The sequence below is a fragment of the Dendronephthya gigantea genome, unplaced genomic scaffold (genome assembly GCF_004324835.1).
Source record: "Dendronephthya gigantea isolate DGI-Jeju-01 unplaced genomic scaffold, DenGig_1.0 000002F, whole genome shotgun sequence".
In the NCBI taxonomy this organism is placed as follows: Eukaryota; Metazoa; Cnidaria; class Anthozoa; order Malacalcyonacea; family Nephtheidae; genus Dendronephthya; species Dendronephthya gigantea.
This window is the reverse complement of record NW_021163012.1, coordinates 220,968-241,772: the sequence shown is the minus strand read 5'-3', so window position 1 is coordinate 241,772 and position 20,805 is coordinate 220,968. Positions and strand designations below refer to the sequence as shown.

Here is a 20,805-nt window from a genome sequence, read left to right as displayed (position 1 = left end):
TTTGTAAAGATTAAAGGCAGAATTTTACATATTGCATGCACTTAAACAACTGTATTCTCAGCTGAGTTAATTTAGTTCTGGGATAATTGTTTTCATTTTACAGACGCCGACTCTCTTTCTTCAAGTTCCAACCCATCATGAACGAGCCCTGCATGCAAACGCGAAAAATTGCGGCGAATATTTTATACTGAATTGATACAAAATTACGCGGCAACGAATTTTCAAAAGACGAGTTTTCGTTTTTGAGTATACTTACAACGATATTTGGTATTGAAATACTTCAGTCTAGACTATATACAATAATTCTGGTTATATGATATCGGCATTTTGTTATTTTCTCGAAAGAACATCTGCACCGATGCATGAGGATATACGATGTTTGTGTAATAATTAATATGTTAGATTTTAGTGTCTCTAGTGAGAATTATACTGTTGACTAGAGTGTTGTTGCCTTGCAGCCAAAAGATATTATAGATACACTGGTGATATAGATGTTTTACACACACAAACTCTAACTATATATTCAGTAAATTGTGAGGTAAATCATAGTTTAGTTTCTTTGCCGTTCTGAAAGGCTTCTGGATCTTTAATAACATTTTCGCAATCTGATTCTTCTGGTTTGTAGAAATACCAGGACAAAAAGTAGAACAAGGCAGACAAAACTAGAAAATATTGATAATATTAGTTACTTCCACAGAAATGTAAATTTCTATCATATCAATCAGTGTCTATCTCTGTCAATGACCATCCATGTCTATCGCTATATGTAACTGTCTATCCACATTCACCGGCCATCACTACCCAAATTTCTCCGCACACATCAATGGTTATTCAATAAATACCCACATGTATTCATACATATCCACATCTACCTATATTTATCCCTATATGCTCTATATTCACTCCTCTATACTTACATGTTAGGATGACTCCCAAAACACAAACAGCGTAACTCAAATAATCAATATTGTAATCAAAACATCTTCCCTTCACACCACAAGTATCCTGCCAAACTGTGCAATACGAGTCAACGACGTGACCAAACAGTATGGGACCAGGAAGAAGACCAAGCGTTTTCATGAAAACATACTGTATACCATTTGCAAAAGCACGCTTGTTATCAGGCACGCATCTGAAATGAAAACTCAGAATGATTACATGATGAAAACCATGCACTCTTTCAGCCAGATATCTTTCAGACAGGCTAAGATCATTAGGTCTTAGTTGACTAGAACATTAAAGGAAAGTGATGTATATATATATACATTACTTCATGCACTAATCTATTGTCATCTTGCTTTAGTAGATATTTGGGGTATTCAGTGCAGGATAAGACAGGCTATATAGTCTATTATACGAGAAAAAAAACTGCATTATTACCTTAAGGTGACAGTTTTATCTGGCACCATTTTAACAAATTGTATTGCAATATTCAAGCCCAGAAGTAGGACGAAAAAAATAAAATTCTTGCAATCGTTATCACAAATGCCAAATCTTGCCGTTCCTAACTTTGAACTTTGAGAGCCACGGATGCACGAACAGTTTGCGAATGTCTAAAAAACGGATGCAATTAAGCAATGCTCACAATTACAAAACTATTACAACTTTTATTTTCTAATCAACAGCTGGTCCTTCGCATTTAGTTATTTGTAGAAACCATGCAGTTTATTAATCAAACGTTGGTTGAACAACGTTACGACTAAAACTTACCATATTTGGAAAGCGTATTTTGCAGCCAGCATGGCACATATCAAAGTACGTTATGTTGTCTGAGCCACAGATTGGAGAGAATCGACTGCGGGAACACTTACAATTCATATTACAAGTTGCTGTGAGCGATAACTTGCTCGATGAAATTGGTTGTCGAATATGTTCTGTGTTTCTAAAATTAGTCAAATATAGGTCTTGCTTGTAGTTAGGGCGCACACCTTATTATGCAACACTACTCACTAATTTTAATATTAAATTAGTCCCACTAGATTGACACCAGACCAGCAAATAGTATATATACTAAAATACTATCCAACTGAATACTTACATTTCTCTATACGGTGTTGTGACCCCTGCGAGATTGATGTTATTGCAGCCAGTGATAAGAAAGGACAGCGGAGATATAAATCCGAGAGTGCGCAGTATGAATATGAAGAGAGCGGATTTCTTGCAAACGTCTTTCAGTGAGAATCGTTTTAAAACGAGTGTGCCGATGGTAATACCAACTGAAACACAGAAAAATTAAACAATAAGATTTAGGCGTTGAACGATTCTTTCGGTTTATTTTATTTTTGTAAAATCACTTAACTGAGCTGATGCAATTAAAAACTTGATTGCTTGAGATAATATTCCTTACCAGCCATTGATGGTGTCATTAAACTTCCCAGAATATAACCAATTTGCTCAGGAAGCAATCCAAATTTTAGCATCAAAATTTTCGGAATGAAAGGCATCAAAGCTCCAACGTACAATAATGTCGCCGTTAATCCAAGAGTGTTGAATAAAAATGTCCAATTTGTTAAAAGATCTTTCAGCTCTGGTATAATTATTCTCAAACTTGGTTTCCGATCTATCTTTGTTCTTCTAATATTCCCTTTTTTGATGTGTTCCTCGCGCTTTTTCTTCGCCCCCGGAAGTTCCCGGGGAAAACCCAGAATCAGCAGCGAAAACACGAAGATTACGATGCCAAAAATTACAAATCCTAACCACCAGGCCCCAATCCATCTTGGATCACGCGACGTTAGATTGACACCTTCGGGCTGTAAGATAGAAACGAGATTCAAATTTGTTAAAAATAGCCAAATATGTTCTTGATATTAAACTGATAAATCTTACTTGTTCCAGGTCGACGTAGATGCTCAAGAATTTCCCGCCAATTATCATCCCGAGACCTGGACCCAGGAACGTGGCAAAAGTCCAGGCACCCAGATACAGCGGCATGTGTTTAGGATGGACGTTTTCATCAAGGTAGGCGGGTACTAACGAGTAGAAGGGTGATGTCCCCGCACCCATGATTAATTGCGACAATACGAATATTGCCATGTAATACCAGCGGCTGTCACTCTCTAGAGAACATTTTCCCTGGCCCAGGCTTTGTGTGATATTACCGCTGAAACACGATGGCCCGCGAGGGCCTGTAAGAGAGGGCTGGTACGCACCAATCATGAAGTGAGGTAAAACATACAGCAACGTGCTTATACCTAAAGGAAAGATAGAAATTTTTGCGTATTTCAGCTAAAAACAAACATTTTTATTGCAAATACGTGCATAAAATATAGGATTTTAGTCTACGAAGTTGGCACAATGGGTTTCCAAGTTCCAACATCACTCCATTAATGCTTAATAGTCATGCGCATACTTACTCAGTAGTATCCCTCCTCCTCCGATCCAGCGTATCTTGTTCCCATAATCACCATAGAAACCGATAAAGATGACGACTATTAAAGCAGTGACGTCATTTGACGCCATGATAACACCGAGTTCCTTCGATGTTAAACTAAATCTTTTCTCGATGCTGGGTAAAGTTAAAGTTGTGAGACCCAAGACCACCAGAGCTATGAACAATCACATTGATGATTTATAAACAATATAAATAAAATAGCTGTAAAGATGTACTAAAAACGCGCTATTTTAAAACTTTTTGCGCAATTTCCTTTATTTTAAAACTCTTCTCATGCGAAGGATGCGGTTAAATTAACCCAATTAGGCTGCCCAATTTTTATTGCGTGTTGCGTCAATTTTAAATCTGGTTACATGTTGATGTCGGTCAATCATTTGCGTGCGTTAGGGGGGAAGTTAAATTGTAAAGATTTAGGATAGGCTTCAAACTGAAGAGAATTACAGAAATGTTGATATTCTTGACGCGTCAATAAAGTAGTCGCATTCAGAACGTGTTGCAGCAAAACGTAACACGATATTTACGTAAATCTTGTCCGGGATATTTTAAAACACCCGGAATCGTATTAGCGAAGGTCATTAATCTTAAACATCATTAAACGTCAATTTTTTAAGTTATCATTGTTTTTATCAAGATTAAACAATGTTGTGTCTTTATGATTTCAACTGTACTTTGTTCTTCACCTGGGACCATGCATGCACGCCGCTAAACATTCACAAAAATATTGAAATAAGTGACAGAAATACTGCTTGTGTTTAGCATAATTCCCGTGATAAGGAAGGGTATGACGTACTCAGAGAAGGATGTATGTAGTTTCCTGTGAAATAATCCAGTTTCTCTAAAATGCTGAGGACGTGTTTGTACTCGTTTATCACGAAGAAAGACGTCTTTAATCGTATTTTATAAAATTAGCCAAATCTTTCTACGTGTCTGTATACTTTCATAAGTATATATAAGTCTTTAAAATGAGCAAAAAGAAACTAGGTGTCAGTGGAAACACTGTGTTAAAAACCGTTAACCAAGTTTTTAAATTACTGTAAGTGTAATGGATGGTTCCGATTGGTCACAATGATAAATTTCAAATTACAATATGCATCATCTAACATCTTCAATGGCGAAGTAAATAAGTTTAGAAATAAGTTCTACATTATAACTAGTTTGCGTTTATTGACTTGCGCGTACACACGACTACCAGCCTCGCACTGTCTAGTCTAGTTGACTAAATTATATTCACAAAGTTACGAGACTTAATTGTATTTAATGTATATATTACCTTGTGATATAGTGTAGAATATCAATATGAAAAGAAAACATTTTGGTCCATTAAAAATCTGTAAACATTTTGGTCTGAACTTTCCCCATCCAAATTTCAACTCAGATGACTTTTCTTCATCAGAATTTTCAATAAACGGTGCCACTTCCTTTTCGTCTAAATTTTCTTTCTCGTCCATAACTTGGGTCTGCAAAAGTTCAAAAATTATAATTTCTGTTCAGTTAAACATGAACAATCGTCACGCAAAGTTGTACCCAATTGTGTGACTTGATTTTATCGTCGCTGTGTTTTGATACACGTCGGAAATGAAAACTGATATACCGACATCGTCGGGAAATGTGTTAAAACAATCTCCAGTTGTGTGTCTATTTATTAAATGCACTAATGCACGCTTTTGGGGCTTCGCTAGTACCTGACACAGTAAGCCATTCCTATTGATTTAATCCTTTTTTTTATTCACCTAAACTTCACTCGTGCAATCTAATGCATGATCGCAAGATATAATATATTTTCGTTGGATAGCCTGAGAACCGTTCTGACAAAACCAACGTACTTATTAAGTCCTTTGTAAGTCCCCCAGATCCAGTGGATGATTCAAAATTCACCACATTTTGCAATAAATATATAGGACTATCAAATGAGCATTATCGTTCTTTCAGAGAGGAACTGGCTGCTTGCCAGAGCAGTAACAACCTGGTATAATCCCTGGTATCGTCCATGCACCCAAAGCATTCACTGGCTGAACACTCCAAGCTCGCTTGCAGCTTCGTGACAATGCCAACGCGAAATTGTTGAGCTGATATTTGCTTCTTAATGAGTGAGCTTCAATGCTGCAGGCAAAATTATTAAGTTCCCTTACTATGCACTGATTTAGTCATTGTAATGATGCAGTAACTAATCTGAATTTTAATCTTTCCTTCCTTGTAAACGCAAAAACCTTCACGATAAGGAGAATATTCAGAATATTTTACATGTTTAGAATAATTACCTTTTCAAACATACAAAAAATTATGGACTGTGTTTAATAGACGCCATGCCATATATGACTCATTTCAGTAATCTCTCGGTGTGAGATGCAGTATGGTGGTACTTCACTTGCATGCCGTTGACTAAAATTCGTGACGGTAAACAGGTTTGCATGAGGCTTTGAGTTTTACCGCAGGTGAGGTTGACGTAAGTGGGTTTACGCACAAGTTAATTGATTTGAATCTTATGTCTCGAATATCTCGTATTGAAGACATGCCCAGACACACCTTTCATTTTGATTGACCAGTATGATAATGGGGGGGAATAGTTTCTTACGTAACTTTTGTTGTTTGTGTATCATTCTTGTTTGGCAACTTAAGCAGTGAAATTCGCATTAACGTTAAAACAATTCAATCAATTCAACACGTTATTTAATTATAAACAGTTTTAATGATTTATCTTGAAACACTCCTATAGGAAGATTTAGGAAGTGACGAACTCTGGTAAAAATTTGGCGTTAAAGCAGTTAATCGTCTTAACATCTTAACGCCATTTGCGCTAAATATATAAGTTAATTGTGTGACTGTTAACATGCCGACATTAAGTAAACGTTTGCCCAGTAATATAAAACTAAAACAACGTTACAACTGTCAGCTTTTATATTTATTCTTCACAGAGGTTCAGTAAAGTCTGCGGGAAAAATTTGCTTTTCTTGAAATAGCATGTTTCATGGATCAAAAGCCTGAACTTTGAATTTGAAGGAATTGTACCAAATCTTCACCTTGAAGTTTCTCTTACCACAGAGTCTCGTTGGTATATGTCTTTGTATCTACCAAGCACAGACTGCATTTTTTTACTATTTAAATATATACAGTCTGCGTTATGATAAATGATTTTAAGCTGACATGAATATTTTGGATAATTCAGCTTCTTCTTTGTGGATGTGGTAGTTAAGGGATATCTTGCAGTTTACTGTTTTTTAAACTATCCTGGGCCTGGTCTTAAGTTTCTACTAATATTGACTCAGCTGTCACAAAACAAATATAGCTGAAATAATTTATTGCTGAATGCAACTCGAAGATTCTCAATTAAACCACTTGACAGATACTTGCAATCAATTTAGTTTTAAAGACACTAAGTATGAATTATTCCTGGCATTTAGGATTCTCTGTCTGAGATATTGGTTTTAGGCATTAGCTTGGATGATGCAGTTTTACTGATATGGCTTATGATAGAAGGCATCAAGCATGGGACGATGTGCATATCGAAAACAACAATATTGATGATAAATATAATTCAGTGATGTATCTAAGAATTAAGGTCAAGATGTTACGGATCATTTAGAAAACAGTTGAGCACAGAGTTAGATATAGTGCATGGGTATAAATTATTTAACAAAACTAAATAGTTTGCGCTTCATGACGAAGTTAAAAACAGGGTTATTGAGCTGAAAATTTGTATCCAGCCTTTTAAACCACTCTTGCCAGGCATTGCAATCACACTGCAGACTGCAGAGACTCTGATATGCCTGCCTGCCCACGAAACTATGATAGGCAGCCAGCAATGTTATTGTTAAAGATAAAAAACCATTGTTTAGCCACGTTCATCATGCTGAGACAAATGTCTTGCGTAACGTTTCAAAAAATGTTACCGACTAGTCTTCAACTTCAAATTATTTTGAATTTAATGAAAGTTTTAGTGAAAAACTTTATTGAGGAGCTCGTGTTATTCGTCAAACAAAAATCTCGCTATACTATATTGTTTGTTTTAAGATTTATGTTAAGATTTATGTCTGGTTAAAACCAGCATGAGACCCTCATATTTTCGTATTTCATGCTTCAAGTGAGTGAATCATACTTCAGCCTTCAATTTTAATCGAAATATATCAGTTCATGCAGCGAGTTAATTTTCCAAGGTCTTGTTCCTGGCAACCTCTGGTCCCAGTCTAATTTCTTGAATGGAAAACTATAGAAATCTGATTGTTTACTTCGGATAAATATTTTGCACAAAAAGTAAGTTCATGCAATCAGGCATACCAGAGAATGCTCGTGGTTTTAAGATCAGTTTCACGTCCATGCAGACATGCGCCTGTAGGCTGAGAAAATCTCACTAACACTTAACTATAATCTCGGTGGAAAATCTTCTTACGTTAATTCCGCGATAATATTTCCATTAGATGAGAGCTTAAGTATCTTTCTCTCAATCTGACCTTCGATTATAAAGAAAGTCTAACACAGCTGTAATACTATTGCCAAGTCATAATCATTGAATTTAAGTAGATACAACTGTAGTTATTGGATTTATTTTGTCAAGAAATTTAGCTGTTTATGCCTGGAAACCTCGTCCATTTCAAACGCCTACGACTTCTTCCTCGCTGCGAGCTTGGAATATTTTATCATGAAGAACTCTGATGATTCACTATAAAATCCTTATTTATTTATTTCTCAGTATCAAATAAAACCCTACACCGAATTAGAAGACATGATTGCAACATTTGACGCAGATCATGCACTTGATCATTATTACACACACGCAAGGAACACTGTCTCTAGATGAAAATTTGGAATCGGTTTTAATTGGCATTAATTGACCCGCGATATAATCTATGACAAATAATCGAATATCAGTTTCAAGGAATATCGTATTACATTCTAGGACATAATGTAGTTTTCAACTAGGATTGATATGTTTGAGTATGATTGTAGTGGATTCATAGTCATGGTATTGTTGACGTTGTGACATTTTCTTAACAACTCGAGCATGCAGATTAATATCCTGATTAATAATTGAGTCAACAAAATATCTAAATTAAGATAAAGATTAACCTTTCATACAACTGTTATATATTTTATTTCATATTTATATTTGCTCACCTGGAAAGCGCTTGTAGGTGCTGCTAGCTCGGCGGTTAACCTCTGTTTGTCTCCTGACGGTGGTGACAGCACGATTTAAATCACAAAAGGTTTTGTATTTGGGGACACACTTAAAACTAAATTAATTGTCCATAATTTAATAAGTCTAGTGTCTTTCTAAGACACAATTGCTTCAAACTTTTCTCTTTAACCGCGGGAAGTGCTCAGGTATTTTCATATAGACATTTTTGCAATCAGTGAGTTGCAGAAAATCTTTGCCGTTGTGCGTTCTGTGAAGACCTCAACACGACTATAAAATAACAAACCTGGTATATTTATCGACATCCGTGTTTCTAAACTAACAATTTTTCATATCAAGCTGTGTCGCAGCTACCAAATATCTTAATACGTTTTTTCAATTAAATTCCTTAATGCCAGATCAATATTTTAATTTTATCAATAGCTAAGATCAATCAAGGGTATTTTCAATTACAACATGGGAATTTTATCTCGTCGAGTACGCAATGTTTTATTGCATTTTCTTTTAAAATTACAAAGAAGTAAAGCTGTCATCGTAAGTGGCACTTACTGGTGTCTAAGTGGACAAGTAAGAATTATTCAACTTGTTAATTTAGTTCAGATTTTCACTTGAAACACATCAGATGTTTAACTACGCAAATTTATTAGTTCAAAATTCGTTAACAAAGATTCAATAGAAAAATAGCCGTCTACAAATATCTGATATCACTAATGACGTCATCCTATACGTCATACACTACTACGTCATGTAAAGTCACAATTTGGTTTCCTTGCCATCATCAGGATCATCAGGTGTGATGCTTGTGTCGCTCAGCAATCTGTTTGTCTTTACTATCTTTGGAGCTTCATATGTGTGCCAGGAGAAGAAATAACATGCTGTGGCCAGAGCTGGAAGAGAGGAAGATTAAGATAAACACTCGGCGTTCTTTGCGAGTGTAAAATTTTGCAGTCTCTTCCAATATGTTTTAAGAACGTTTTGAAGAAAGTCCTTTCAAAACCTCTCAGCTCATGGGTTCAACCTCACCCTTGCAAGAACATTTGAAAGTGAATTCTCTTTGAGCATTTGAGTTTCTTCCGATGTAGAACGCTGCATGAATAGGTCGCAGTCTTACCTGTAACGATCAGCCCAAATATGGTCATACTTTTGGACACGGAGTTTGTGTCATAATCCCAGCATATCCCCTTTCTTCCACAGGGGTCCTTCTGCCAGATATGACAGTCGTGATTCATGATATACTTGACGAGATGAGTTGGAATGAATGCTACAAGAATGGCGAGGAACTGTTGCACAGCGAGGGCGTAAGATCTTTGATTGTTCTGGACACAACTACAAAAGTTAGAGTGCATTTGTTTACAATCATATTACAACAAGACGATTGTTTTCATTTTATATCATCATCCTCCGTTTTTCTTCTTTACAACACTCACCGTAACACGACGACTCTATTCGGTACAATATTAGCTCCAAATAAGACAACAGCCAAGAACGTAACAAAAAGAAACACTTTCCAACTTGCACAACCTCGATCACAGAAACCTTTCTTTGCTGTGCCAAATTTCATCCCAGGGATATTGGAGGGTATGCATGTACAATTAACGTAGTCCTAAGGAAGAAAAGTTATTTCAGTTAGGTTATGTCCCATGTAGATACTTGCAGCAAATAAATAAATAAATTTGTTTAGTTTTCTCCATTTGTCACGGCAACAAGAGATAACAGAATGTTATACTTTGCTGAAGAACATTTACTATTTTCACTCACTTCTTCAGTTGGTCTAAACTGACATCCAGCGTGGCAAGGATCAAAATATGCGACGTTGTTTGAGCCACAAACTGGTTGACTGAGGAACGTAGAACATCCACAATGTTTGTTACATGCTGCTGTAATCTCGCTTGAACCATTTCTCCCCATTTTCTTCATTACTTTACCGCTAAAAGATAAAGAATTCTATTAAAACCTCATAGCAATACTCTGTCAATGAATTGCTCTTTTTAGAAGTCCAGTAAGAATCATCATCTACTCTCCGTCATCAAATGAATGAAGTTCATTGATGAAGTTTCGCAAAGTTTCAGCTCATGTGAGACGTTCTTTCACACTTACCCCAGAGCTGGATATTCTTTGGTTACACCAGCAATATTGCTCTCATTACATCCGGGAATCACAAAGAGTAGAGGTGCCAGGATGCAGAATGCCTGGGTAGCCAGACACAACAACGCTGCACCCTTGCCGAGCTTTTTTAATTTGATTCGGTATGTTAAGTAACCACCAATGGTAACACCAACTAGAGAAGATAGTGAGAGAACATGAGACCACCTCTTCTCTGAACTTTTAGTTAGCATTCAGCAAAGTCTAAACACGATACTGACCTATAATCCCCAAGAGCAAGACTATCACAACGGGCATTAAAACCTTCACAAAATCAGCGCCGTATTTGATGACAACAACTTGAATCATAAAAGGTCCAATAGCGTAGAAGAAGAAGATAATACAAACAGACGCCAAAATATTAAAAAGATATGCTTTGTTTCTCAACAGCGATGTCGTTGCGTGAATAATTCCTTTTGGAGTTCGAGTGATCTTCGCATCGTCCGTTGGAATATTCCCTGCGAACAAAATGTAATACATAAAGATTACTGTATTTGAATTGGTAATTGACAGCAATAAACATAAAATAGATGATGAAGAATAGGACCTTGATGGACATGCTCGTCTCTCATAGCACGAGAGCCTGGTAAGGAGGGTGGAAGACCAGAAACAAGAATTGCGTTGGCCATTGTCATAAGACCAAATACGAGGAATCCGAGCCACCATGCGCCTAACCAGCGGTTGTCTTCCTGATCCATCTGATGAATCAAATCAGGCTAAAGAGAAATATCATAGAAATATCAATAACTGTCATGTTCCTGCCTGGATTGGTTCGTGGTCATTTTAATGTGAAAATTCGCTTCTCAATGAATCTTGACATCCTAAATTTACGTTTTTATCCCAGGATTTCAACATCGTAGTTAATGTTACGATGCTCTATGGTGACCGTGAAGCTTCTGGCGGGAAAGAGGGAGGAAAGTTATCAAATTACTTGACTTGAACAGTCCGAGTTTTTAGAGTGGAAACATCGTACCTGATCAATATCTATATATGCCTGTAGGAAGATTCCTGCGACAGCCATTCCTATGACAGGACCAAGAGAAAGAAACGCGTAGTAAACCGTCATAATTATAGGCATCCATTTTGGTTTAACATTCTCGTCAATATACGCTGGAACAAGGGAATATATCGGAGCCAGGCCAACGCCAATCAATATTTGCCCGATGACAAATAGCGACATATGCTTCGATTTCACATCTTCGTCATTGCAAGGCATCTGGGCGAATTTACACAAGCCGAACATCATAAGAGCTTGTTTAGGATGATCCTGTGGTTTGTAAGCCTCTGTGCGGAAATGTGGAATGGAAAAGAACACAGCGCCGAGACCTAGAAAAACACAATGAACTAAGTCATATCACTCATATGTAACCACACAAGGTGTAGCGACCACATTTAATTTTCTCGACGGAGTAGAGATTCTTGCCACAGGCCGACAGAAGGATGACGGGCTTACCGGATATCACAATCCCGGCAGTAATGCAACGTATTTTCGATGCACGAAAACTACCAAAATAACCAACAAGAATGACGGTAACCATCAACGAGATTCCTTGAGCTACTTCTAAACCATTCATATCTTTTTCACTGAGGTTATATCTTCTTGTTAATGTTCGTCGCACTGCCGGCAGCATATGCTGTAAAATGACTAAACAAAATACAAAATCAACGACATAGGAATAGCAGTTTAATCATGTGGAGGAGTCTCCTAACACATTAACTGTAATTCACGCACTTACTGAGCGACTAAATATGCTGTATCATGCAGAGGGAGTTATAAATTCATCTCAGGACTGCGGCTCACTACACTGCGATCAATACAAGTGAATATGTTGATTGTTGAAGTATCTCTAAGGCTCTACACCTCACCTTCTTCCTCAGTGAAGAAGTGAATACACTCAAAAGCTTTATTCCACTCTTCCACCCTTTTATTTACTCATGCACCCTGTGTAGAACTCTTCCACCCTTTTATTTACTCACCCTGTGTAGAAACACAGCCGACCAACAAGAGGAAAGTCACGAGAGGTTTAGTCAAGATTTGCAAAAATCCTGGTCGAATACTAAACCAACCAAACTGGGTATTGTTATCCATGTAGACTCGGCCATTACTTTTGGTTCGTTCGTTACCATTAGGATCATCATTCAACATGGTGACAAACGCAGCACTCCCTAGCAACAAAGTAGAAGATAATTATTTTGTAGAGTGAAGACACCTTACTAAAATGAAGATCTCTCTACTACCGAATACCTCTATAAGAAGTTATCACTCTAGTTCCGATATATCTCTGATATAGAAACTCTCAAATACAGGTACTTTTTTATCTATGACCTTGCTTAAACGCAAGTACTCTCAAATGGACTCCACGATACAGAATCCCCTCCGTAACACGCGTATCTTTTACAGAAAAACCTTCTTAACGAAGACTCTCTGGACTCTAATACCGACACTTGCGTCTTAAGTCCTGTAATGTCCTGTTTTTCATCACTTCTGTTCCACAGCTTGTGGTGAGGCAAAAAAAAACTTAATGCAAACATTTCTCTACTACTGATTCAAGGTGCGACTGCTTGGCTCTACAAAACCGGGCAGTCTGTCTTGAGTTAACTGACAGTTCAAATAAAAAATGATCTTCTTTCTTCATCATGTTGTCGGTAAAATCTCTAATTTTTGTTGAGTTCTGTGAATTATTTAATAATTCTGTTGACTAGGGTCATTTGGACGTTATTATTCTTTAATTAAATAGGAAACGAAATAAAAACGGTGGGAAAGACTGTTGATTTTCACATGACTTTGTGGTGTTTCTCTGCAAAAGATCGCCATGCTAAGGGCTGTTTCCTCCCTTACAAAGTTATTCATGATTAACAAAAGACGTTTCAAAACCGGATCGTGCAAGGTCTTCCGACCTGTCATATTCCCTCGAGTGCATAAGTCTTCGGGACAAAAATCCAGTTAAAGTATCTTATGTCTATACAACACCAATGTACTGCTTGATTTTTAACCGTATTTATGTCATATGCCGTAGACTAGATTTCTGTGGTATAAAATGGACGCCGTCTTGATGACCTTGGCTGGCTAGCAACTTGCATTCTTATATGACCGGTTATCTTATCAAGTTTCTCTGGATATCTAACCGTCATTTCCTAATAAAATGTCTTGGCAGTATCGTTCCATCTCATTAAACATTCACCATTGTTCATTCTGACCTTTTGCATGTTGTTATCATCGCGTCTTTGCCGTTTAGGCAAGAAAATTCCTTTTATCATCTTGTTACAGAAATCGGCTCTTTGAAGTTCTAACTTGTTATAAGAACTAATCAATTATATGTCGAAGAGAAAATACTGAAATGACTAGCTCTAGCCACAACAATCTTTTGAACAAGTCTGTATCAAGGTCAATAATACACAGCCGAAACTATTCATTTGAGTAATCACTATTAACGATCACTAGATTACCAGGCTGATAGTGAGTGACTAAAATATCATTAATGTCTCGATGCAATTCATCTTTAACCAAGGTTCGAAGTTTACACAAAGATTTCTTCCATTTTTTCTTACACAAGACTATTTTAAATTGTTGCTTGTTTCACTTAAAAAAACGGTGTCACTTTGTTGTTTTTGAGCAGTCGTAACAATCTTCAATTTCCTGTAGATCATTTGCATAGTAAATACATTATATTTTACACTCTTACAAAACTGTTTCAGGCACGTCTTAATGAAAACCCCCTGGAGCATTGAACTTGTCATTGTAAACCAATTTGATTGGAAATAACAAAATATGTCATGCTTCTCAATGTAAAATGAACTGTAATAATTTATCCTTGGTATCATGCAGTGACGTATTCATCCGTTGCCAGAACGGCAGGGTGTTTACGAACAATGGTACATAAATTTACTACGAGTTCTATGCCAGTGTGGCCAAGAAAACCAAACCAAAACACACTAGATAGACTTTTAAACTACACCTTTTCATTCCATCGTAGTTCTGCCAGTGAGCTGCTTTTAAAAGCTAATCATCACCTCTGAACTTTGTGTCTCGTTGGTGCACGCGGACCTACTACGATTTAACTTACTTGCCACGAAACACGAATTTATAGCTCTAAAGTTTTATGGTAAATTTAATTAATGGTGCAGGGGATTATAATTGTCAATATTCCATGAAACATCTCTATTGAGTTTGGTTTTCACGCAGTTGTCTCCACGATAGCGACATGCAGCTAAGAAATCATTCATGAAAAACATTCTTACGTTTCCACCCTTGTTAATCTCCTCCCGGACACTTTTACCAACAGCAAAATGCAAGTATACGTTTTCTTGCAAATTCATCAATTCAAATAGATTTGTGATTTAGATAACTGAATTAATCCCACACAACAAAGCAAGAGAAGCGTGTTCGCGTTTCCCTCGTAGGATTACCACACGACAGATTTTTTATAGAAACACGAGAGAATAGCTCCAATGAAGATCACATGAATGGTATAATATGTACAATAAGAAGAAATACCTTTCTGAGTTTAGCTCTTCGTTTGTTGCAAACTTGATACACGAGCGTCCTAAAGACTGAACACACTGATGTTTGTATGTAAACTAACTGTCCAATATCAAGTTATTAATAAGACATGCATGACTAGCTCGTCTGCAAGAATGAACGTGATTGGTTGTCACATCCAGGGTCACCACAGCAAAGATCCTGTTTGAAGATTGTTTTGTAAAATCCCAGTGATTAAAAAACTATTGCCGTTTGTACGAACGCTGGTTTAGCGCCATCCAACAGATATAGTGGATTTTTAAACCGTTGTAAAATGCTTAAACCACAATAAAATTAAATAATAGCTACTAAGGTTTAATCAATGTTGTATATGTCGAACAACTGACACTCTCGTTCAACCGGACCCAGAAATCAAGTTTATTTCAAGGGTTATTTTGCATGAATTGGCATGAATAATCGTATTATAAAAGGCTGTATGCCTGTGTTTTCTATCAGAATGAGTGTTCAGGAAATAAGTAGTGACAAGACTCTTAAAGAAGCTAATCTCTCTGGTCTCATGATTTCAATGTAAATTATACTCGAAATATGAACTTTGACCGTTTTCCGTAAACATATCAATTTAATAAAATTTAATATTATTTCATTATTCTATTTACATCACAGGATTCCGGTCAGTCACTCCACCTTTTCAACACTGACAATTTCATTTGCCATTCTAGTAAAACTGGTTTCATAAGTGTAACATTTTGATAAAACATCGCGGTTTATTGAATTAACCTATCAATTCAGAGAAAACATTATCATAAACAAACATGAATTATTTTATTTAACCCAACAATCGTAAAGCTCTAAGTGCGAAATGACTGACTGACTATGGGCATTCATAATTTTTACTGTCCAACAAAACGTCGACGCCATCCTAAATGTACATATAAAACCCTACTCTTGATGCCTCATCTAACCCTCATCACCCTTAGAATAACCCTGGGATTGTTTATTCCAAAGATACGCATAAAGACTTGAAGTATCTTGAAGTAGTTCTTCATGACGACCGCGCTCTCTGACGCGCCCACGTTCCAACACCAAGATCTCGTCAGCGTCCAGCACTGTGGACAAACGATGAGCAATGACAATTGAAGTGCGGTCTTTTGTAAAACGATGAAGCGCTTGTAATATGTTCTAAAGAAAATTGTGCATATTTTTAATCAAAGTAAATTAAGCCTCGCTTTAAACTATAGCTGCGGCTTTTTTTTGTATTTTAGACTTTTGATACATGTAAACGAGCAATCTATTTTTCTATATATCCACTCGGTTACATCTCTCAAAAGAAGAGTGAAGTTACGACGGCAAGTTACAACATATGAGGGGTGAAGAATTACTAACCATTTCAGTGATTGAATCGAGTGAGGAGGTCGCCTCATCATAAAGTAATATTGGAGGTTTCTTTAATATCGCTCTGGCTATTGCAATGCGTTGTTTCTCCCCTCCTGATAACTTTAAGCCTCGCTCTCCAACCTGAGTCTCGTAACCATCCGGCCATCTTCGGATTTGATCGTGAATGTCCGCTAGTCTTGCGGCCTCGTATACCTCTTCAGCGGTTGCATCGACCCGCCCGTAATTAATGTTATAGAAGGCCGTGTTGTGAAATAGAACTGAATCCTAGGGAAAGTGAATATTATCTTTAGTGGGATGGCCATTTTATCGATCTATCCATGTTAATCCAGGCAATCTAATTCGTTAGGTTACCTGTGGAACAATACCCAATGCCTGACGTAGGCTGTCTAAAGAGATATCGCGGATATCTTGTCCAGCTATCAATATTCGTCCATCACACGGATCAAAAAAGCGATTAAGCAAACGAATTATGGTTGATTTTCTGAAAAAAAAAGTGAAAGCACAAATAAAACACGTTTTACTTGAAAAGAGACAAGTTAGTTATCCAATTGAGTTAAGTGATGAAGTGCACCTTTGTACACTGACTGCCACCTTAACATTGCGAGCTTTCAAAGCTTTTTATTGGTTGAAAATAATTACCCTGATCCACTTCCACCAACAATTGCAACTTTCTTTCCAGATGGAACATCGAAACTGAATCCATTCAAGATCGTCTGACCTTTAACGTAACTGAAGTGTACATCTTCAAATCTCACGTGGGCATTAGGATCCCCAGGTTTGAGAATCAGAGGGAAAGCATCGGGTTTCTCCTGGTAATGGTAAGTGAAATGATTCATTATAGACACCGTTGCTAGTTTGATTGTCTGACGATTAAAGCGGAACTGATGCGCAAACTTACCGTTACTTTAGATTTAATACTTCGCAAATCAAACAGCGCTTGCATATCAATTAAAGACTGTCGTATTTCACGATACACTGTACCCAGGAAATTTAACGGAAGAGACAGTTGAAATAGCAGACCATTAACCATCACTAAATCACCAACTGTCATTGATCCTATAAAGACAAATTTAACAATGATAAGGAAACGTATTTTGCGTAAATCACCACTCAATTTTTGTTCCTCGGCTCTGTTCCAACTGACCTGCAGTTATTTGACTGCTTGCACACAACATGACTGCCACTAGAGATGTGCTAAATATTGCATTCTGACCAAAATTTAACATTGATAAACTTGTGCTGGTTTTCAGCGCTGCTTTTTCATAATTTTCCAACAACTTGTCATATCTGCTAGCCTCATGTTGCTCATTGTTAAAATACTGTAAGAGAAAGAAATTGATGAGCTCAACCTGTTTGGGAAGAGTTTTCTCTTGGAAGTAAACTCTCATGATCTAGAAAAGCATGTTCCTGTTAATTAAGGGCATTCTCACTAAGAAATAATGTAGAAAAAACAATGGTTCTCATGTTACCAAGATTGTGGTTGTGCAAAAAATGGCATTCCCATAGTGATAGGAACCAAGGAATAGACATTTTCATATGAACCAAACTGCATATTCAGAACTTTATCCATGCAAAATGACAAAGTAATCGAACCTTGACAGTTTCATAATTAAGCAGGGAATCAATTGCCAATGATCCAGCTTGATTATCAGCTTTGTTCATATCAATACGAAATTTAGTTCTCCATTGAGTGATACCAAATGTAAAGAGAGTGTAGCCAGTTATACATGTCAATGTCACCAAAGCAAATTCTTTGCCACATTTATAAGCCTGCAGATAAAATGAATCAGTATAACAGTATATTTAACTTTCACGCATGCACAATACCAAAATACTCTCATTGAAATGAAATCATGGATAAAATCATTCCTTATTGGGAAACCTTGTTAAATAGACATGAGGTGATCTCTGTCACTCAGCTTACCAAAATCCCAGTCACCATTGAAACTTCCAACAATGTTGGGAAAATATTGAAAACCAATGCAGTTAGCATAAAATTGATTCCTCTAAATGAAAAGATTTGAGAGCTGTTTATATTATTTCTTTCATTAATAATGCATGTTACTCATGCAACCAGACCTTGTTCCTCTGTCAATTGCTCGAGACAAAGCCCCAGTCTGCTTTGAAAGATGAAAACTTAAATCAAGGTTATGTAAATGTAAGAATGTTCTCTTTGCTACAGTTCTGATTGAGCTTTGAGCTACTTTAGCAAACACAGCATTTCTTAGTTCATTAAAAAGAGATGCACCAGCTCTTGCAGCACCATCTAGAAATGCATGGAAACTATTTCAATGTCAATTCAATTCCATGCTCTTGCAACTAACACATTAGCTTCAAGCGACTTACATCCAAGCAGCAATGCTGTTGTGAGTGTCAAAGCTGTACTGGCTGCAGTGTCCATTAAGGGAGTAGCATTATTCAAATGATCCACAGCATATTTAAAGAGAAATGGTACCTGGACATTCAGGACCTAGGACAATATTCAAAGCTACTTTTTAGATGTTCTTGGAGTAAATTATGCTGACAGCAGACAGCTCACTTTATTGCAAGATTCACCTTTGATCCAACTAACAATGAAATGGCAAGAACCACCCTGATCTTTAAATCATTTCGATCCTTTGGCCACACATGATGCAACATACTTTTAATTATGCCTAAACTGTTCGTTACTTGAGCTTTCTCTTTATGCTCGGTAGCTTGTGAGGAAGGTAAATTATTTCTGTGAGCTGTACTGTAGAAATACCTGTAGAGCTGCAAGTTTAAATGAGATTTCTTGCTAAAATTATAGTAAATACGAGTTGCATTTTAGGTCTTCTATCATTTTCAACAAATATAAGGCAAGATCTCGTGTAATACAACAGGCCATTTTTACGATCGCGAGTAGCTATTACCTGGCATCGTCTAAATGGACTAGAGGAATAACTTCGATAAGTAATCGAGGCAATATTTCTTGTACATTGTCGTAAATTTAGTAAAGCACAACATGTACGAATATTTGTCATTTTCGCCGCCATATTTAATTTTTGAACTCGGATATTTTCGTGCGTTTTTCGTGCTGGTCTCGGAAGCTCTCGTCGTTGCTATGCTACGGAAACGTCAACAATTGTTTATCGTTTTGTTGCTATGTGATAAAAACAACCTTGGACGAAGTATTTAAAACATCACTGGTGCTATTTCTCTTTGCATAAAACACAGAGGGAACCTTATCCAGGAGACAAAAACGCCATGGCTACTTCTATGGCTACAAATATCGTTGCTGATGGATTCACAAGCAAATCAAGATTAAAAAACGCCAAGGTGAATAGCGAAAAATATCCTAAAGTACAAACGCGAGTCATGTTGTAATTTGATAACCCATTGTTTAGCTTCGAATACTAAGCTTATTTTTCGTTTCTTTTTGCGATTTTTTCAGGTCAAAGACCCACCAAAATGCGGAGCTTTTAAAGAAAGACCGGCCGCTAAAACAAGCTTTCGAAAGTTTTACGAAAGAGGAGATTTTCCAATCGCTTTAGAGCACGACACAAAGGGAAATAAGATTGCATGGAAAGTTGAACTAGAGAAGCTTGACTACCATCATTACCTTCCCTTGTTTTTCGATGGATTGCGAGAAACAGAGCATCCCTACGAGTTCTTTGCACGACAAGGCGTTCATGATATGTTAGAACATGGAGGACAGAAGATCCTTCCTGTTGTTCCACAACTTATTATTCCTTTAAAACGCGCACTGAATACGAGAAATCACAAGGTCGTCTGTACTACGTTGAAGGTTCTCCAACATCTGGTCATCTCGGGGGAAATGGTTGGCGAAGCTCTAGTCCCCTACTACCGTCAAATTCTTCCAATTTTAAATATTTTTAAGAATAAAAATATAAATTGTGGAGATCGCATTGATTACAGCCAACAACGACGTGAAAACATGGGAGATCTTATCCAAGAAACCTTGGAAAATTTCGAACGCACCGGAGGAGAAGATGCCTTTATAAACATCAAATATATGGTGCCTACATACGAGTCATGTATGCTAAACTAATTTAGAACGAAACTGTATATTAGGATGTGTATTGTATGCTGATCAATGTGAATAAACTGCTTTAGCCCGAGAACGTTTAGAGTAATTGCTACATTTTATTGTAATATTTCTGGGAAATGCATTGTTAGTGATCATCATCAGGTCATATGTTCCAAGATCTAGTCATTTTTGAAGATCTTGTTTGGTTATAAGCATGCTGAACTGTATGGAGTATAAATGTTTAAATGTTTAGTAATGAT

General features: G+C 36.9%; 4 protein-coding genes across 7 annotated transcripts; 1 reads left to right on the top strand and 3 right to left on the bottom strand.

Annotated features, from left to right (window-relative positions):
- Positions 1 to 2: 2 nt before the first annotated feature.
- On the bottom strand, positions 3 to 8,596 carry LOC114534170 (solute carrier organic anion transporter family member 4A1-like). Of its 4 annotated transcripts, XM_028555737.1 has the most exons (11): positions 5,650 to 6,070; positions 5,215 to 5,491; positions 4,662 to 4,848; positions 3,354 to 3,545; positions 2,827 to 3,191; positions 2,348 to 2,750; positions 2,039 to 2,216; positions 1,711 to 1,882; positions 1,381 to 1,553; positions 918 to 1,132; positions 3 to 662 (listed from the first exon to the last, which is right to left on the bottom strand). In XM_028555737.1, the coding sequence occupies exons 3-11, from the start codon at positions 4,837 to 4,839 to the stop codon at positions 544 to 546; spliced, it is 1,995 nt and encodes a 664-aa protein (XP_028411538.1). In that variant the 5' UTR covers positions 4,840 to 4,848; positions 5,215 to 5,491; positions 5,650 to 6,070; the 3' UTR covers positions 3 to 543. The 4 variants fall into 4 exon arrangements, with proteins under 4 accessions (XP_028411538.1, XP_028411530.1, XP_028411521.1 ...); XM_028555729.1 differs by lacking the exons at positions 5,215 to 5,491; positions 5,650 to 6,070 and adding an exon at positions 8,501 to 8,596; XM_028555720.1 differs by lacking the exon at positions 5,215 to 5,491.
- Positions 8,597 to 9,139: 543 nt separating this feature from the next.
- LOC114538069 (solute carrier organic anion transporter family member 4C1-like) lies at positions 9,140 to 15,244 on the bottom strand. The gene is made up of 11 exons (XM_028559194.1): positions 15,157 to 15,244; positions 12,639 to 12,827; positions 12,115 to 12,306; positions 11,635 to 11,987; positions 11,209 to 11,377; positions 10,883 to 11,119; positions 10,617 to 10,797; positions 10,278 to 10,446; positions 9,947 to 10,122; positions 9,631 to 9,845; positions 9,140 to 9,406 (listed from the first exon to the last, which is right to left on the bottom strand). The coding sequence occupies exons 2-11, from the start codon at positions 12,805 to 12,807 to the stop codon at positions 9,273 to 9,275; spliced, it is 1,995 nt and encodes a 664-aa protein (XP_028414995.1). The 5' UTR covers positions 12,808 to 12,827; positions 15,157 to 15,244; the 3' UTR covers positions 9,140 to 9,272.
- Positions 15,245 to 15,802: 558 nt separating this feature from the next.
- On the bottom strand, positions 15,803 to 19,574 carry LOC114538058 (ATP-binding cassette sub-family B member 7, mitochondrial-like). Its single transcript, XM_028559185.1, has 12 exons — positions 19,428 to 19,574; positions 19,093 to 19,287; positions 18,883 to 19,006; positions 18,616 to 18,802; positions 18,461 to 18,542; positions 18,130 to 18,306; positions 17,681 to 17,855; positions 17,435 to 17,592; positions 17,176 to 17,345; positions 16,888 to 17,017; positions 16,525 to 16,800; positions 15,803 to 16,320 (listed from the first exon to the last, which is right to left on the bottom strand). The coding sequence occupies exons 1-12, from the start codon at positions 19,548 to 19,550 to the stop codon at positions 16,099 to 16,101; spliced, it is 2,019 nt and encodes a 672-aa protein (XP_028414986.1). The 5' UTR covers positions 19,551 to 19,574; the 3' UTR covers positions 15,803 to 16,098.
- A 96-nt stretch (positions 19,575 to 19,670) lies between these two features.
- On the top strand, positions 19,671 to 20,793 carry LOC114538105 (parkin coregulated gene protein homolog). The gene is made up of 2 exons (XM_028559226.1): positions 19,671 to 19,833; positions 19,949 to 20,793. The coding sequence occupies exons 1-2, from the start codon at positions 19,762 to 19,764 to the stop codon at positions 20,564 to 20,566; spliced, it is 690 nt and encodes a 229-aa protein (XP_028415027.1). The 5' UTR covers positions 19,671 to 19,761; the 3' UTR covers positions 20,567 to 20,793.
- Positions 20,794 to 20,805: the final 12 nt, after the last annotated feature.

Coding starts and splice junctions, on each gene's coding strand:
- LOC114534170 (XM_028555720.1), bottom strand. Junction 2,751..2,826: donor TCTACGTCGACCTGGAACAA/GTAAGATTTATC, acceptor TCTATCTTACAG/CCCGAAGGTGTCAATCTAAC. Junction 1,554..1,710: donor AAATACGCTTTCCAAATATG/GTAAGTTTTAGT, acceptor TCCGTTTTTTAG/ACATTCGCAAACTGTTCGTG.
- LOC114538058 (XM_028559185.1), bottom strand. CDS start 19,550: ATGGCGGCGAAAATGACAAATATTCGTACATGTTGTGCTTTACTAAAT. Junction 17,856..18,129: donor TTAATTATGAAACTGTCAAG/GTTCGATTACTT, acceptor TTTCTCTTACAG/TATTTTAACAATGAGCAACA. Junction 17,346..17,434: donor GTATTAAATCTAAAGTAACG/GTAAGTTTGCGC, acceptor TACCATTACCAG/GAGAAACCCGATGCTTTCCC.
- LOC114538069 (XM_028559194.1), bottom strand. CDS start 12,807: ATGTTGAATGATGATCCTAATGGTAACGAACGAACCAAAAGTAATGGC. Junction 12,307..12,638: donor CGGCTGTGTTTCTACACAGG/GTGAGTAAATAA, acceptor TATTTTGTTTAG/TCATTTTACAGCATATGCTG. Junction 11,988..12,114: donor TGCCGGGATTGTGATATCCG/GTAAGCCCGTCA, acceptor GTGTTTTTCTAG/GTCTCGGCGCTGTGTTCTTT.
- LOC114538105 (XM_028559226.1), top strand. CDS start 19,762: ATGGCTACTTCTATGGCTACAAATATCGTTGCTGATGGATTCACAAGC. Junction 19,834..19,948: donor CAAGATTAAAAAACGCCAAG/GTGAATAGCGAA, acceptor CGATTTTTTCAG/GTCAAAGACCCACCAAAATG.